At 49.1% G+C, this 17,614-nt stretch overlaps 1 protein-coding gene across 1 annotated transcript in view; it reads left to right on the plus strand.

Moving 5' to 3' along the window:
* The window catches only part of ADAMTS17 (ADAM metallopeptidase with thrombospondin type 1 motif 17), a 326,151-nt gene extending 312,516 nt beyond the window's left edge, over positions 1–13,635 (plus strand). Inside the window, exons 22-23 of the mRNA XM_025436907.3 lie at positions 9,371–9,548; positions 10,718–13,635. Of these exons, the coding sequence (XP_025292692.1) occupies positions 9,371–9,548; positions 10,718–10,887 (348 nt within the window). The 3' untranslated portion in view covers positions 10,888–13,635. The remainder of the gene's footprint in view (positions 1–9,370; positions 9,549–10,717) is intronic.
* Positions 13,636–17,614: the final 3,979 nt, after the last annotated feature.

The following is a 17,614-nucleotide window of genomic DNA, read 5'->3' on the forward strand; positions in this document are numbered from 1 at the left end:
GCCATGCTGAGTCCCCCTGGGCCACTGTGATCACAGTGTTATGGGACCCAGGGATCCTCCACCTGGGGAAGCTGTAGATGGGGTTGCTGGTGCAGGGTGATGCTGTTTCTTTCGGGCTCGGCGACAGTGGCCTCTGACATATACTAGTGCTGAAAGAATTGACAAAGGACATTCACTCATATTATCTCATTTGGCCCCATCCCCATTTTACAAATGAGGAAACTGGCTCAGAGAGGTGATGTAGCTTCCCCCCCCACCCAAATTCTGCTCCCTGCCTTCTGACTCAGTCTACCTTTCTTTCAGGTGCATAATACTGTCAGAGGCTTAGATTCCTAACTTGAAATATGAAGGAGCTAACTCTAAGTTGCCTGAAGCTGTCACCATCACAGGAATATGCTTGTCATAAAGTATCTACCTGCCCTCTCTCCACTACCACCCCCATCAAAACCTGTTCCCCTAGGGTCTTTATATCAGTCATTTACACCTTAGTATAAATCTGTTGTCTCTGAGGTCCAGCCTGTTGTCTACCCTCATTCCTCACTTGTGAAATAAAAAGTTGAGTCCTTATTAAGGGAAAATTGAACATCTATAAGGAAGGGCCCTTTTCTGAGCTGAAACCATACCACAGAGGCAGCCACCACTCTGCTGGGAGGTGGAGAGCCAGTCCTCCATTCAGTATTACTCTTAGGAAAGGAGGCTCATCAGATTTCAGTGCTTTTCAGAGCAGGGGAAGAAGGGAGAGAGGGCAGGAACATCCCCATCCCAGGGTATGGAGCACTTTGCATGGGTTGAGCAGAGCCTGCCACCAAGTCATGGAGTTCCAGAGAAAAGTGTAGAACCCATACCTGCTCAGTTGAGAGAAATGAGTTTGCTGTAGAGCAGCAGAGCCTCCAGAAATTGCCAGGACAGGTGCCTGCATGGAAGTGAGCTCGAGTCAAACAGCTGATACTTTTGCCCATTCCGTTCCCTTGCCACCCCTCCATTCACCCGGTGTCCTTTGTCAGACCAGCTACCTTTGTGTGGAGTGAGGGATCAGAGGGAGGGGGTGGCTCCCCTGCATGGCAGCCTGGGTTTTAACCACTACCTGAACCTTGCCATTGAATCAGAGAAGCTATTGCCCCTAAGGAACACATGCTACACCAGCGACCCCAGGGCAGGGCGCATGCATGGTCAGGATGACTCAGGTCCACATCCCACTCTGCTGTGGCCTCATCCAACCTTGACAGAATCCTCTGTCAGCTGAGTCTAGTGGTTCCCTCTGTGGGGCATCTGTAAAAAGCACTTAGCCCCATGCCTGGCACAATTTTTTGCAATTGGCTACAACCACAGATCTCTTGTCTCTCATCAGAATCCCATTTCTTCCATGGGCCTATCAAATATTCATGTCTTAGAACAGCTCTTTGAATATGGTTCAGATCCCATCAAACAGTGCCTGCCCTCACCTGGTACATATACGTGGTGACAACATGGCTAAGAGGCCAGAGACGGGCTGTAGCATTTGCTGGGCACTAGGCCAGCCTTCTCTAGCAGGAGTGACGGGTCTTTCACACAGTCACTGATAGGCTGAGAGAGCTAAGCTATCAGAGTGGTAACAGCTCCAGCCCAAGGACGGACAATGAGAGTAGCCCTGCAGGGTCCTCTGTACTCTGGGCTCGCAGAGCACAATCAAGAGCTCTTAGGATCACCAGCCCTTGCAGGCCTTTGGGAGGGTCACGTTGGTCTTCTGGCTGCCTGGCTGTAGTGCCCCAGCCAGAATCTGTAGGTTGCCAGTTTGCAAATTCAGAGACATGGGGGAAACCTGAAGCTAAGGCTGAGGATACAAAGGAAAAAGTTTGAGGAGTATGAGTTGAAGGTGTGTGTGTGTGTGTGTGTGTGTGTGTGTGTGTGTCTGTCTGAGAAAGAATTTCCCGTTTCAAGGCTGGAGCAAAGACAGTGGGGATTTTTCATTACTGTTTAAAACCTGCTATTTCAGGTTTCAACAGCTTCCGACGTTAGCATGGCTCATGCCAAGTCTCGGGGGAAATCTGTCAAAAATGCTTTTGAAGAGCTTTTGACAATTTCCCCAGCCAAGTGCCTTTCAGACACAAACAGAAAATGGAGTTAGCATGAGGGTATGCTGTTCCCCCACCCCTGCCTCATGCTCTACTAGCCAGAACTTCCCTGGGTTGGGGGCCCCACTTGCCCCTCAAAGCTGGAGAATGGGGCAGCGGTGGGGAGTTTACACAAGGGACAGTGAGGGCTCCCCCTCTCCAGGTCTCCTGCTCACCCCAGAGCCCGGGGAGGAAGCCCAGCTGCCCCCCACCCCCCACCCCGCCTCTGTCGGAACCTGTGCTGGTGCAAGTCTCAAACATTCCTGCAGCATTTCCCTCTTCCTGAGGTTTTTACGACCTCCTTTAGCTAATTCTCAAAACACCCCTTTGGGATCCGGTGTTATTTATAGTTGTGATTTTACAGCTGGGAGAAGGGAAGAGAAGGAAGTCCTGGCTGCAGTGTAGCATGTCATCAGGCCTGGGCCTCTTTGGGATGACAGAGACCCAGTTCCTCCCTGCTGGGGAGTGGTGTGGCCCTGGAGGAGGTCAGGTGGGGGGTCTGGAGCTGTCACTGGGAAAGAGGCATCTAGACACTCTGAGCCTCCCATTCCTCCTCTCTGAAGGGCAGTGCTGTGCCCCTGCAGATGCCATTCATGCACCTACTGTGTGCTGAGCGCTGTTCTGGCCACAGCAGGTGTTAGCACAATTAATGAGGACTAATGAGAATGGCATAAGCCCAGTGCCCAGCACGCAGTGGGCATGCAGAAGGTGGGCCCTGCTGCGGTTCCTCCTGCTGTCATCACCATCACTATCATCATCATCATCATCATCATCATCCCCCACAAGGAAGCCAGGCTGGGAAGCCTTGCACCATATCTCACTGTCCACCTGGGTCCAAAAAACCAGATCCTCCACAATTTTTTAGGGAGCTCTTTGTCACAGCCACACCAGAACCAACACCACAAGCTCATGAGTAAACCCAAATCCAAGTCAAAGACTTATCTCCTTGTTGCCATGAGCCTTTTGCTCCCCATGTACCAGAATGTTTAATTCCATTAATGCTTTTCCAGTGAAATTCCCACCCCAAGTGTCTTTGATTCCCCTCCCAGCTGGGGGAGTGCCCTGGGATGCACAGATCACCAAGCCTGGCCTGGGATACGCAGCTGCAGCCACTTGCTGGCAGGGGTGGGGGTACCTGCCCTCATTTCAGGTTGTCTGGCAGGGAGCTTTTCCTCTGGATTTATTACTGCTTCATTTCTGTCTTTGTTTCCCGAGTCTCGGGGAGCCATATTAAACATTAATATAATGAGTGACCTGAAAAAAATACCCCGCAGTGAAAGAGTGCTTCAAACAAGACCAGGTATGTTTTTTATAGATCTGTGTGCTTGGATTTTTAAAAGCTGGAGAATGGCTTCACAGCAATGCTTGGAGCTAATCCGATGCTATCAGGAGACACTGTGGTCTCTCACTATTTAATTAAAGCAGAGACTGAGGGGAGGCAGGCAGAGATGGATTTCGTCTGTGCCTGTGTTACCCTGAATGCAGCTCTAGTTACGAGGGGATGCTGTTCAAAAGCAACCCCTTGGACCTGTCTGGAATCACATCCATCTTCAGGGTTAAATCAGCTTCTAATTATGCTCCCAGAGGTCATCTGGCTGAACCTCCAGATCAGAGCTGGGAGCCAGGCTAAGACAGACATCCACACCTGCCTGCGGAGGCATGGTGCTGGGACATGGCCACCCCATGGAGAACTAAGCAAGCAGGCCAAGTGGCTCAGTGCATTTTCCTGGGCTTGAGAGACTCCCCAGTCAGCAATCTCTGCTCTTGTCCAGGCACTAACTGTTAATAATAATAGTAGCACTTGCTGAGGGCTCACTCGCTGCGGGTTGCCTATTCCAAGCTATTCTAATCATTGAAATCATTCTGCAAGGAAAGTTTTATTATCCTCAAGCCGAACATAAAACACTGGGCTCAGATAGGTTAAGTAACTTACCTGAGGTAACACAGCTAGTATGGAGTATGCTAACAGGTCTTTCCTGCCCCCACTGCTCTGTCCCCAATAAAACTCCAGTTGAGGAGAGTGTGGTTACCCACAGATGTTAGGTCAAGGACAAATGTGGCACCATCAGGACTGAAGTGAAAGTTTCTGTACATGCCACTTGGTTACCTGTTTGTCTTCTAATACCTGATGTGTTGAAGCTGTCTCTGTGGGGCTGACTCAGACACAGTTCAGGTGGATAAGCAAACACCCCAAGGCTCTCAAAAGTTCTTCTAAATGACTACAAGCCTTTCACAGCTCACAGCTGTGTGAACAGCAGAGTCCCTAGGATGCCAGGAAAAATTTAGCAAAGCCATTCTGCCCCCATTAGCAAATCCCCCCTGTGAGGGATTTGTCTGCAGGGTCCCTGAGTGCCCCCATGGCAGCTGAAGGTCAGGCCACAGCCTGTCACCTGGCCCTGCCCTGCCCCATGGAGGTGCTGAAGAGCTATGAGAACAGACACTTGAGTCTCTGTGCAGGAGCTTTGGAGATAATTCCATGATCTCATAGAGCAGTTCTTTCTCCAGGCTAGAAAATTAAAAGCCTGTGACCCTATGCTAGGCAAGATAATGAATAAAATGGTGGACCTGGGCAGTTAGCTAGTTTTTTGTTTCCTGACTCACATAGAGGCTGCAGCCAGTACAACCCATCATTCATACAGGAATATGGAATTCGGTCCATGAAATGGGGCAGCTGGGGTCCTGTCCTGTCCATCCTCTGCCACTTACTGTGACCTTGGCCCAGACACTGACCCCCACTGAGCTCAAAGGCCAGCAGCCTCAGGATTGCTGTGGAATGTTCCACACTATTGTGGAACCTTACAAGAGAGCCCATGGGATAAGCAAACACACCATCTGTATACACAGGGGTGTCGTGAATGCTCTCCCTCCCCCGACCCCCCAGCCTGTGAGCCTGTGAAACAAGACTAGGAACTTGCAGAGGGGAAATCATTTTTCAAGGTCAACCCTAGACACCTGAGTTTTACAATGGTCATTGATCATTTTCAGGCAGTGACCCTGTCAGTTTTGCATTTGGTTTGAATAGACCCACAGACTGGAGTTCTTGCCCTGATTTTTACATACGTAATAATGACACCTGCAAAAGACATCGAAACCCTTTCTGATGTTCCTGCTCAGGAAGTGACTCAGCCGAGCTGACTGCCCAGACATCATGGCCTTGGGTATCTTGTGTGGTCAAATGGTGCCATGGGAGCAAGACAAGCAGAACTTCAGGAGCCTTCTCTATCCCGCCCTGGAAGATCTCCCTCTCCAAGAAGGAGTATGAAGACACCTAATTCCCAATTCTCCCTTCCAGACAAGTCTCCTTCTAGACGGTGGCTCCAGGGTCCATGGTTCAAGTCACAATCCGATGAGAAAAAGGACCTTCACAGTGTCTCTAGATCAGCACACAGATACCTCTTTTCCCCACATATGTAGTTTAGTGCCAAATAGGCAGAGATGACGAGTCCCAAGTATGCAGTAATCCCATTTCCCCAGAAAGCAGGGTTTTGTTTTGTTTTAATTTTACAATCAACTTACATGTAAATAAATATCTTTAATGGTAGAGGTGGACGGGTCAAATGCCTACGTCAAATATATGGCATTATTTATTCTGGTAGTTACACATTCATATTTAAAGGGATCTATTGATATTTTCACTTAGAAATATTGCTGTTTTTCTTCTGTAGCATATTATCAAATGAGACCTTATGAAGGTGCTGGTTGTACGAGGTCAAAAACAGTTGAATAGGAGCAGTTGCGTAAGGTGCAGCCTAAGATTTGCAGTGTCCGCCTTCATTGTTACTCACCCCACCCTTCTGAGTCACCTGAGTCACCGCCAGAATACACCTGTTACTGCTGCCAGTGTTCAGAGATACTGCCTCTTTTGGAATCTATATGTACTACCCTTGCTAGGTAGTCTCACACAAGCTGTGGCATAACTTAGCACTGTGTGTACTGCGTTGGTGTGACCTTGGTCTGGGTTGGTATGACCTTTCTGTTGGTGTCACTTTGCTCTGTGTTGCTGTGACCTTGTTCTGTGTTGCTGGGGCCTTGCTCTGTGTTGGTGTGACCTTGCTCTGTGTTGCAGTGACCTTGCTCTGTGTTGCTGTGATCTTGTTGCTGTGACCTTGCTCTGTGTTGCTGTGGCCTTGCTCTGTGTTGCTGTGACCTTGTTCTGTGTTGCTGTGACTTTGCTCTGTGTTGGTGTGACCTTGCTCTCTGTTGCTGTGGCCTTGCTCTGTGTTTGTGTGACCTTGCTCTGTGTTGCTGTGGCCTTGCTCTGTGTTGCTGTGACCTTGCTCTGTGTTGCTGTGGCCTTGCTCTGTGTTGCTGTGGCTGTGTATTGGTGTGACTGTGCTCTGCATTCGCGGGATCTTGTACTGTATTCTCCTCAGTCTTTTCCTTCATTCACTCTGTTGGTGTGGACTCCCAGTCCCCTTGTATAACCACTTACCAGATTGCTTTTAAGTGATTTTTAAACATTTCTTTACATCATCCTCCCTCATCTGTGATTATGAAATCATACTTCCCGGAGACAGTTAAATTTCTATGTTTCCTTTTTTTTTTTTTTTTTTATCCCTGAGTGATCTTACTACAAATAATTAAAGGCTACTTTATTTACTACAAATAATTAAATAATTAAAGGAGTCCCTTAGGCCTCCCCCTGAACTGTGAGAGGTTTTGTTCTTGAGTATAACTCTTTCCAAGAATAATTTTTAGCAAAAGCCTTCCTCCCGCCTCATGTTCGAGCATGTCTGTTGCTTGTATATGGACTCCGCAGGGCAGTGGCTGGATGTCAGTTCTTAAGTAATTACACATATTTGAATATGAATATTCAACCAGTTCATTGCAAGAAAAAAGAGATCTTTCTACTCTGCACAGGCCACTGGGCAGAAGTTCAGGATAAATCAGAGGTTCTCAGCTCTGGGTGCCCCTTCTAGAGGCACTGAGTGATTGGTGTGGGACACTGGGGTTCTGAAAAGCTCACCTGGTGATCTCACACAACAGATCCCAGATCCCTCCTGGTGGAAGTCCTTGCTGTGACAGCCATCCCACGTTCAAGGTCTCCTGTGGGCAGGTCCTCCTCATGTGACCTCATCCATCCACCTCAGCACCCCTCACACACCTGTGCTCCGGTGCCAGGTCCTGAGGCCTAGGGTGGAGCCCAGAAATCTGCATCTGTGATGAGTGATGAATTCTCAAGCCCATAAGCAGCCGTTGCCTAGTTTATCTAGAAGATTGGATGTGAAGAGACATAAAGCTGAGACCCTGGGGCTGGTCTTGGCCGTTGGGGAGAGTGCTTGTTCTGGTTTGAATGTGCCAGGGCCCACAGCTGAGGGGGGGGTGGGGGGGAGGACTGGAGCCCCATCACAGCAGCATTCCCCCTGAGCCTCTTTATCCTTCTAAAGTAGAAAAAAGAAAAAAGAAAAACCAACAAAAAATGTGATCCTGCTTGTCAGACTAGAAAGCAGAGGAATCCACCTGGTACACCAAAGCCCTTTGGGGAGCAGACTGTGCCCCCTTGGCCACACACAGGACCAGCAGTGTGCCCTGGAGCCTAGGCCTTATGACTCCTCACAGACCCCCCTCCCCTCCAGGGAAAGCCCTCCCTCCAGCACAGGCTGAGGTCAGGGCTAAAGGGCAGGAGACTGGGAGGCACATGATCCAGACAGCACCTGGCATGGCCACCACATGTGGCATTCAGAGGACAGGCCCCCCTCCCCTCTCCACCCTGAGGTGCGGTATTAACTCCAGCTGGGCTGTGGCACCTGAGGCCTTTGCATTATTAAAGTTTTGCAGAGTGTTCTTAGAACCCCATAAATCACAGATGGTTTGGGTGCTAGGGGACTCCAGATGGAGAGAGTGCACATGTGGACCTGACTCTCTGGCCAAAAGAGACCAGCTTATCAGAGAGACAGTTCCAAGGGCTCCTGGGAGAGCCAGCAAGGGCCCAGGACTTTGGAGGTGGAATTGGGGCAGAGGGGCTGAGTAGCTGGCAGGTTCCCTGTGGAACACTTTAAAAGGGTACAAAGAGGGACAGGAGGAGGGCAGGAGCTGCATGGGCAAGTCCCGCCAAGTCCACACATTGGGAACCTGGGACGTCTGCTGAGCTGCCACTGGGCTGGTTTTGGCAAACCCAGGCCTACAGGTGCCAGAGATGCCAGCAACCCAGGCCTTGGCGTCTGAGTTAAAACCATGAACCACAAGTAGTATGTGACTCGAGGACTCCATTATACAAGAAAGGTTGTACTTCATTTTCTCCAACTTAATTCTGGGCCTCCACTCTCCAGGCTTGCAGGAAATTCGACCCTGCCCATTACTGAGCTTCCCTCCACAACCACACGGTCAGGTGAAGGGCCCAGTGCCTCATGTAGCACAAAGCGCTGGGGAGATGCCAGAGGTCATCAGGCCTAGCACCTCCTGGGCGCCACCAGGCCATCCTGTCCCTATCTCTATAATTCGGAAGCCCAGCTTCATGCTCAGAACTAAAGTAGAGAGGGTGGGAAGTGAAATGCAGGCCTCATAAATTAATATTTCAGCAACTGTCTTGTGTCCTAGCTTGGGCAGCCGAGATGAAATACCATAGACTGGGGGCTTAAAGAGCATTTATTTCTCGTGGTTCTGGAGGCTGGGAGTCCAAGGTGCTGGCAGATTTGGCTCTTGGTGAGGACCCACTTCCTGGTTTGCAGGTGGCTGCCTTCTCACTGTGTCTTCATGTGGTGGAGAGAAAGGCTCTGATCTCTCTTCCTGTTTTTTTTTTTTTTTTTTTTTTTTTTTTTAAGATTTTATCTACTTATTCATGAGAGACACAAAGAGAGAGGCAGAGACACAGGCAGAGAGAAGCAGGCTCCATGCAGGGAGCCTGATGTGGGACTCGATCCCGGGACTCCAGGATCATGCCCTGGGCTGAAGGGAGGCACTCCACCACTGAGCCATCCAGGCATCCCACTCTTCTTCTTTTTTATAAGGACACTAATCTCATCATGGGGGCTCTGGCCTCATGACCTCATCTAAACCTAATTACCTCCCAAAGGGCCCCTCACCTTCCCCTAATACCATCCCATTGGGAGTTAGGGGTTCAACATGTGGATTTGGGGAGACAACATTCAGTCCGTAACATCTTGAAACAGGCTTCTATCAGGCAGCTGGGGTGCAGCCAAGCCTCCTTGTCCTGCATTATTTCAAGCCCCTGGGAATGACATGCAGGGGCCAGGCCCAGGAGCAGCTACATTGCAGAGCCATTGCCACATGCTGCAGCCCAGATTAGGCCCCCAGCTCAGACTGGTCCCTGTCTCTGGCAGTGCTCCTCGACCTGTGGGAAGGGCCTGCAGTCCCGCGTGGTCCAGTGCATGCACAAGGTCACCGGGCGCCATGGCAGCGAGTGCCCCGCCCTGTTGAAGCCAGCAGCCTACAGACAGTGCCACCAGGAGGTCTGCAATGACAAGATCAACGTGAACACCATCACCTCCCCTCGCCTTGGTGAGTGGCCCCAGGCTGCTGGGGAGGGTGCTGCCCCCACTCACCAGTGAGTCCCCACTGGCTAAGGAGTTCTAGAAGCCAGAAAGCCCCCCATTGGGCCTGATCTGATCCCTCAAGAGGTCAATACTTGTCAGCTCTGTAGAAGGTCAGAGGTTGCAGAGATGGGATTTGTTTTTTTGTCATGAAAAGCATGTCTGCGAGTGGCAGCCTCAAACACGATGCCTCAAGCATCCCACTAGTCACACCACCAACAGTGAGGAGCACAGGAGGATGGTCCTCGGTTAATGTTTTGGGGTTCCTGTGCACGAGGAGGGCAAGGGGAGGTTCATTCTTCCAGAAGTGAAGGAGCGAGTGTTATTCACAAAACCTTAGTGATGTACATGTGGGATATTCCTCAAGCTGATGCTTGAGAAGAAAACGGAAGTGCTGATAGCTTGGAGTCTTGAATTCAGTGGCATGGGAAGGAGAAGAGGAACATTTATTTGACATGAATCTGGTGATTCCTTTGAACAGTCTCTGCTTTTCTCAATAGAAATCCCTAAGGAATATTCTCTTACCCAGAGCCCCCTTCCCTAATGCTGGAATGCAACCAGAATGAAGGGGGCTTATAAGTTGTTTCACTGGGGGGAGTCTTTGAGCTTGCAGAGAGAGGGGCACCCCCAGCTTCTGCACGCATGGACCTCCTTGGGATGCTCCAGAGACCTCCCTCAGGCATGACCTTCTCTCCGCAGGATGACCCTGAGGGTGATTTAGGCTACTTGCTTGTGCTAGGAGCTCATGCTTTAGTGGGCCCTATGAAGTCCACTGCCCCATGCCATTCTTTCCTCTAAATGCCAGCCCTGATGGTGTTCTTCGCCAAAATATAACAGTGAGTAGTACTTAGCTGAGAAGCAGGGTGTGCAACTGCCCTTGCCCCGCGGAAGCAGCCAGACTGCCATGCTCTGCTAAGTGGTTAGGTTAGACACGGAGTGCATCCCCTGTAGGAAAAAGTGACATCACGTGGCCCTGGCAGTGGGCATGTTTCCCCAAGTCCATGTAAGACTCCAGCATACATGCGAGTGAGGGCAGCTTAGAGTATGTCAGACCATAGGCCATCTCTGAGCATGAGCCATGATGTCCCCATGCCATCCATAACCTCTGGGCTTTCTCTCTCCTCACCATCCCCTCAGCTGCTCTGACCTACAAATGTACACGGGACCAGTGGACGGTGTACTGCCGGGTCATCCGAGAAAAGAACCTCTGCCAGGACATGCGGTGGTACCAGCGCTGCTGCCAGACGTGCAGGGACTTCTATGCCAACAAGATGCGCCAGCCGCCACCACCATCACCAAGCTCATGACACGTGGCCCAGCGGTCCCTCAGCGCTCCCACACATGGTCTGAACCCTGATGACACGGCTAATTGAAAGCCTGCCCACCCAAGAGCACACCAGTCCTGCGGCCAGGACCCCCCCAGACCACACCACTGCTCACCCACACGGCTGTCCCAAGAACCCAATCCTATAGAACTTGAGCGTGAACCTGACGTTTGCTGTTAGCGCTTTTGTACTTAATATATTGTTAACAGCCACTGGATGGCTTTCTACAGTAAGGAAAAAATAGGCATGAGTCACAAAATTATTGTCATTACTAAGGTTCCGTGTACCTCAAAGGGAACACCTCTGACAGACAGTTGTCAAAAGAAAGAGACGCTCTTTCTTTTGGCGTTTGAATTCCTGGTGCTTAATATGCCACGGGGAGATTGTCCCCCAAAGGAGACATTTGATGTTAAAACAGGCTTTATTCTGAAAGCCAACGGCACCCTGGAAGGAAGGACAGATGTCAGCAGCCTCTGCTAATGGCTTCTCCCAAGAGGGCCCGGCAGCCAGAACCCTTCTTGACAACACAAGAATCAGCACTTTGCCTCTCAACCCGTCTCTGAAAACATGTTCTCTAGATCGTGGGCCTTAGCCCTGACAGTTTGCATCCGTATCGGCCAAGGATGCCAGGGCCACATAGTTGTACATACCACCTGTGTTGGGGAGAATATTCTAGAAGTGTTTGGGTTTGGGGAGGCATCTGATTTTTATACTCTACTGTCCACAGCATGGGGAAACATAAAAGTCTTTCTTCAAGATGCTATGAAATGGGACATATGTTAATTTGGGGGATGGGACTGTTTTCTGGCATAAAGATGAGCTCAGGACAGCTTCATCACCCCCTCCGCCTTCTGGGGCATCTACTCCAGTCAGTACTTCATAAAGCCTTGCACCTCATAGATGGCTTCTATAAGGTGACCTTGGCCATCTATCTGAAGTTGATTCTTTATAGAACTTCTGGCTACTTCGCCTTGGCATGGGACTGGTTTCCTCTAGAAGCCACTCCACCTGGTATGCCAGGATCAGTGGAGGAGTGCCACCTGGCCAGGATCACTGCACAGCCACCGTGCCTTCCCATAGCCCAGACCTTGCAGGACTCATCATTGTCACACTATTGTAATTGACCCATCTTCTTAGTAAGGCAAGGATGACTCTCAGAAAGCACGAAGAAAGTCTTTCCCTCCTGCAGCCCCTCATAAAGAGCTGTGCCCTCTCCAGAAGCCTGGGGAAATGGCAAGAGCACAGAAGACACTACAACCCTGCCCACTTTGAGAACCAGGAGGGAAAGACTCTACATGCCAGGAGGCCTGTTTCGCTCACCAACTTGGTGGGTGTTTGATGGGTGCTTACATTCAAAGACTTTATCCTGATAACCACCCTCCTTCACCTCCCTTATTATGGACAGGGAGTCTCACTTATACCAATCTCCCTGGGGTCGTCTCTGAGGACTTCCTGATTTATTGGTGCTGTGTTTATGTATCTACTTTTGTTTTTGATGATGTCACAAATTTAGGGTTAGCTTAAGGCTGTTTCAATATTCCAGAGACAGAGAAGTGGTAGGGATGACAAGAAATGTGTGCAGTTCCACTTGAATCAATGAGAAGTATTGAGAAACCTGCTTGTGTCAAGGACTGAGAGAATGCCAGGATGGAGCGATCCACCCTGCATGTAAACCTCCCCCTCCCAAAACAGTTGCACCGGAGCCTATGCAAAATGCTGTCCTCCCCAGCTCAGGCTTGGCCACCAAGAGACTCTCCCCGACCCCCAACCCCGTTTCCACAAAACTCTCAAATTCTTGGGGATCTAGGGTTCCGTTTTCCCCCAACCCCAAATGGGCTGTGCTTTACCATGTAATGTCAGAAAGATAGCAACCTCACACACTGAGGAGCAGAGCCTGGGTGGCAAGCTAAGGAAGCCAGGGCAGCCTTTCTTGCTCATCTGCATCTGGTACCCAAGCTGGGCAAGCATGTGCACGTACTTGCCCATAGGCAAGCCCTCTCCCTGGTGCCTCTGAATTACCCCCCTCCCCACCTACACCCCAGCTACCTTGACTCTATCAACTGGATGCTTCTGGCAAGGGCCTCACACCTTCAAAATGCAAATAATTGATTTGGTTCTTACTAAACATCCATTGGTTCTCCCAAAGTTCGTGTCTTTCTGACCTCTTTTAGCTCATGCTGGCACTGTTGCTCTGAAATTCACCACCAGCCTGCCTTCTGTCTATGGCACAAGAAGTGATTGATTTCAGCGAAGCCATCCTTGGCGCTTTCGTTCCACTTTGTACAGAAGACATCGAAACCCTGTGATCACAACAGTGATGTTTATTAACGATACCCTGTACTGTCACTTAAGTACTGTACCTTTTTGATTGTGCAAAATGTGTTACTAACTGCAGAGTCTTAGGACCTTATGGTGCTACTTTCGTGGGTGCAAATGAAACCCTCTCACTTGACCATGGCTTGATATTATCAGAACACAGGGAAAGATCCTCAATAGCAATAATATCATTGCTTTGCTCTCTTTTCTTCATTTCAGAGTCAAATGTATATATTTTCCATTAGTTAACTTCCATTACGTACTGTACCCATGGTATTTTTGTTTCACTTTTTGGTGCTGGTTTTGAAAGAAAAAAAAAGAAGACAAACATTGGACACCACTGTAAATGAAAAATTAATCATTTCATTGGAAGTGAGTTGAACATGTCTTAATAAAAATGTTTTTCCATAACAATTTTAAGCTGTCCGTGAAGTCAAAGACAAAAACCAGTCCTCGAGGGCTGACAGAAGGAGGCCTGTCCTTCTGCAAGTGGTCACATAGCTTGCCTGGAACGGCATACCGACCACAGCTGTGACGGTGTCAGAGGTCGCTGGTAAATGCAGTTCTGGCGGGTGGCTGCGTCTCCCTGAGCAAGCTCTAACAAATCATTCTGTCCCAGGCCTCACCCCTGTGTGGTTGCAAAGCCCTGGGTGGGGACATGAAGGTCTGACAGCTGTGCTGTGAGTCTGTGTCTGATGCAGAGTCCCAGCCACCACTTCACTCTCAGAGATGCCCATGCTTCATGGAGGTGCAGTGACCCCTGGGGTGGAGGGGGGGTGCCTGCAGACAGAGCCCAGGCCTTGATCATGCCAGAATGGGCACCTGCTCCCTACAACCTTGCCTTTCTACCTCCAGCCCCCCTCCCCCAACCCTGCTAACAGTGCATTCAGCTTCTCTCTCATGCAGTTATGAGGAGGAGTCCTGGCCCTACCATCCTCCCAGCTGAGGACACGGCAAGGGAACCACACTCTCATAACTGGGACCCCTCTGGGTTTGACACAGAGCAGGGATGTCACCACTCCTTCTCTGTTCATCCCCTTCTGGCATCAAGGAGAAAGAGCTCCACAGCCAAGAACTTGGAGCTCCATTCAACAGAGATCGCCGCCTTTTAATGTTGGAGCAGCCCCAGAAGTTTCCTGAGGTGAAAACCATTTATTTAACAGATAGCAGACTGCCCACAGCACCCCCAGTTGCCAGGAGACACAAGCCTGTTCCTTCCCTTAATTCTCAGTAATTTAAAAAAAAATTTTTTTTAATAAAAGAATTAATAAAAATAAATAAAAATAAAAATAAATTCTCAGTAATAATCAGCCACCTATCTCAGAGAGCTGTTAGTATCCTCTTTTCTGAGAGCTCTGATCTCTCTGGAACTTCTAGCAGCTCTGATGATATATAATTTCTCCTGGAGCGGCTGTGGTTCCTGGGTGGCCCTCGGCAATTTCAGGTTGGGAGCTGAAACCAACAAGCTCTCGGTCAGCAAATGTTGAGTGGGTTTCTAGTAGGAACCCAGGACTCCCTGGAACTGGTGAGAACACAACAAAAGACCACCTTAGGAGCCCACCACCCTGCTGAGCAGATAAGACTGGAGTCACAGACAACAGAATGAGGGAGAGCTACAGGAATGCCAAGAAGGGAAAGGTCAGGACCTCTTTTGTGGGTTTGTTGATTGACCTCTGGACACAGGAGGCTAGAAGCACTAGGGTTGAAACTCCCATGAGCTCTCCAGACTGCTCCCCTGGCTCTTGGTCCCTATGCTGCACTTGCACTATTTTAGGGTCACCTGACCTTCAGATACCCCACTGCATCTTGTCTTCAGCAGCCCCTCCCCTTTGGGACATCCTCTTCTCCCAGCTTCTGGACCACTGTCTCCTGATTTTCCTCTTCCTCCAGCTCCTTCCTATCTCTCCTTTCTCTGCCAGGTCTAGGTTATAGAATGCCCCAGGGCTCAGTCCTAACCCCCATCTCTCTATATACTTTCTCCCCCAGGTCATGTCACCCAGACCTGAGACTTTGAAAACTATGCACATTCTGGTATCTCCCCAATTTGCTTCTTTGGTCCTGACCACTCTCTTGACCTCTATGTTCATAAACTACCTCTCCACATGTATAGGCCATCCCATGGGAAGCTCTGGGATTGGGATGGCCCTTCAGAGTTGTTCCAAATCTGAGACTCGGTGGGGATACCTCACCTCTGCTTTCTGCGGCATTAACTGGGGTGGTTCAAAGCACAAGAAGAGGCTAGGATTATCAAAAGTCTCCCATGCTTGTGTATCTTGGCAAACAATGCTGGTCCTCAAAACCTCAGCTAGGACTGTCAGCCAGAACACTTACAAGTGACCTCTCCAAGGGGCTGCTTGGCAACCCTGAAGCACAGTGGCAGGGTTGCAGTGGTCAACACTCTTGAGAGAGAGCAAGACTCTCATGACAGCTGTGTCACCTCATGTGACAACTAAAAAGTTACACAACATGACATCCTCCATCCTCTAATAATTAAGGCAGTCACAAAGGCTCATGGGGAGGGGACAAAGAGTCTCCCTTTGCTGGAGGGAGTGGCGAGCTCTGGAAGAACAGGTGAAATGAGAAATGTTTAGCCATTTGGAGGAAAATTCACATACCCCCATTGCAGAATATGCTCACCCTTCCCCTAGAGTCTCATCCCATTTCAACATCATGTTCAGGGTCATAACCCCTGGATTTCATCATCTAAGTCAGGTGCAGGTACAGGTTGGCTTCCTCCCGTGTGCAACTCCCTCAGGTACAGCTTCTTGAGCACTATTTCTCTCAATTTAAAGACCAGGGATCTGAAAAGAGATGTTGTCTCCTCCCAGCTTCCAACACCCAAGAGATAATGGTGGGATGGGCACAGGAGAACTGATGTAGATACTCTCTAGTTAAAAAGGAGGGAAAGGGCAAGCACATGGAAGCCACTGTCCATAGCAGTTCTAAAGTCTGGCATGGCACGTGTGGCCAGTTCCATTTGTCTCAGCCCTACTGCCTGCGGGTCATTCTCCCGGGACTGCCTCCAGAAGCCAACAACACTTGCTCTTGTAATTCATTCTTAGTGGTAGGAGAAGCTAAATGCAATCAAATGCTCTTCCCTTTGAGAGGATGTCCTGATGTGCTCCAGACCTCTGGACTCATAAAAACTTCACTGATAGAACTTGCCTTTGAATATTCATGGTGTTTACCGCCCACCTGCTAGGGCACAGGTATCTTACAAAGGCTATCTCTAATTTATGTGCTCTTTCTTTTTCTTGTTCACCTGGTCTGATTAACAGGATATCATGGATACAGTGGGTCAGTGTGGATTCTGCGGAGGGTCTGAACAGTCGAGGCATTCTTGGGTATTATAGCTTAGCCCTTAGAGAAGACTGTACATGATGGCTACTGTTGTCTATCACACATGAGCATGAATTACTCTAGTCTTCCTCTCTGATAGAGATAGAAAAGAATGCATTTCCTAGCTTAATAGTCATATACCTTGTATCCTGAACCTTGTCAGTCTACACTAGAAAAGATACCATATCTGGCACAGCAGTCCATTTGTGGCTAATTCTACCACAGTGGTTAAGACTGTGGGAGTCCACTGTCCTATGACAGGACCAAATCTAAATTTTATAGGGGCCAGACTGATGGCTCTGACAGGAATATGATGGAATAACCTCCCCGGCATTCTTTAGGTCTTTAAGCATGTTGCTCAAACATGCCGTCCTCACCAGGTTGCAATATTGCAATATAGCTATTGACTTACTTTCTTGCCTGGAGACATGGAGGCAATTTCTCAGCCTTCCCCACTACAATGATGCCTTATTCCACAGGCCAAGTTCATCCACTCCGAGTGTGCTTTTAGGGCCAGGGGAAATGATCACTGGGTGACCATAAGGAACCACTAGGCCCACTGTGAACCAAACCTGGACCAAGACTCCATTTATTATCTGAACCCCATCCCCCTTCACTCAAAGAGAGGACTATGATAACACTCTGTGTCCCCAGCAGCAACATCAACTTGGATCCTATGTGCAGCATGTAATTGAGTGATGGTTAAATTAATCATACTCAGCATTTTTATTGTGTTTCTCTAATGCATTAGTAACACTCAGTAACAGCTGTTGAATTTCTTTGCCTGTATCTTTCAAATGACTGAGACATTACACCACCAGTGAAAGTTTTCACCATTTCCTTACACCAATGCCAGGGGCAAGAGGTCCTTTGGTCTGGCTGGCAGGTGGTGCAGCTCCAAAATCCTATTTTAGGGTCTGCTTCCTAGGATCACTCCTGGCACCAATTGCTTTGGTTTGGGTTCTTGGAATCAGGCTCTGAGGTAGAGATTTTTTTTAAGATAGATTTATTTATTTATTTATTTATTTATTTATTTATTTATTTATTTATTTAT

The sequence above is a fragment of the Canis lupus genome, chromosome 3 (genome assembly GCF_003254725.2).
Source record: "Canis lupus dingo isolate Sandy chromosome 3, ASM325472v2, whole genome shotgun sequence".
In the NCBI taxonomy this organism is placed as follows: Eukaryota; Metazoa; Chordata; class Mammalia; order Carnivora; family Canidae; genus Canis; species Canis lupus.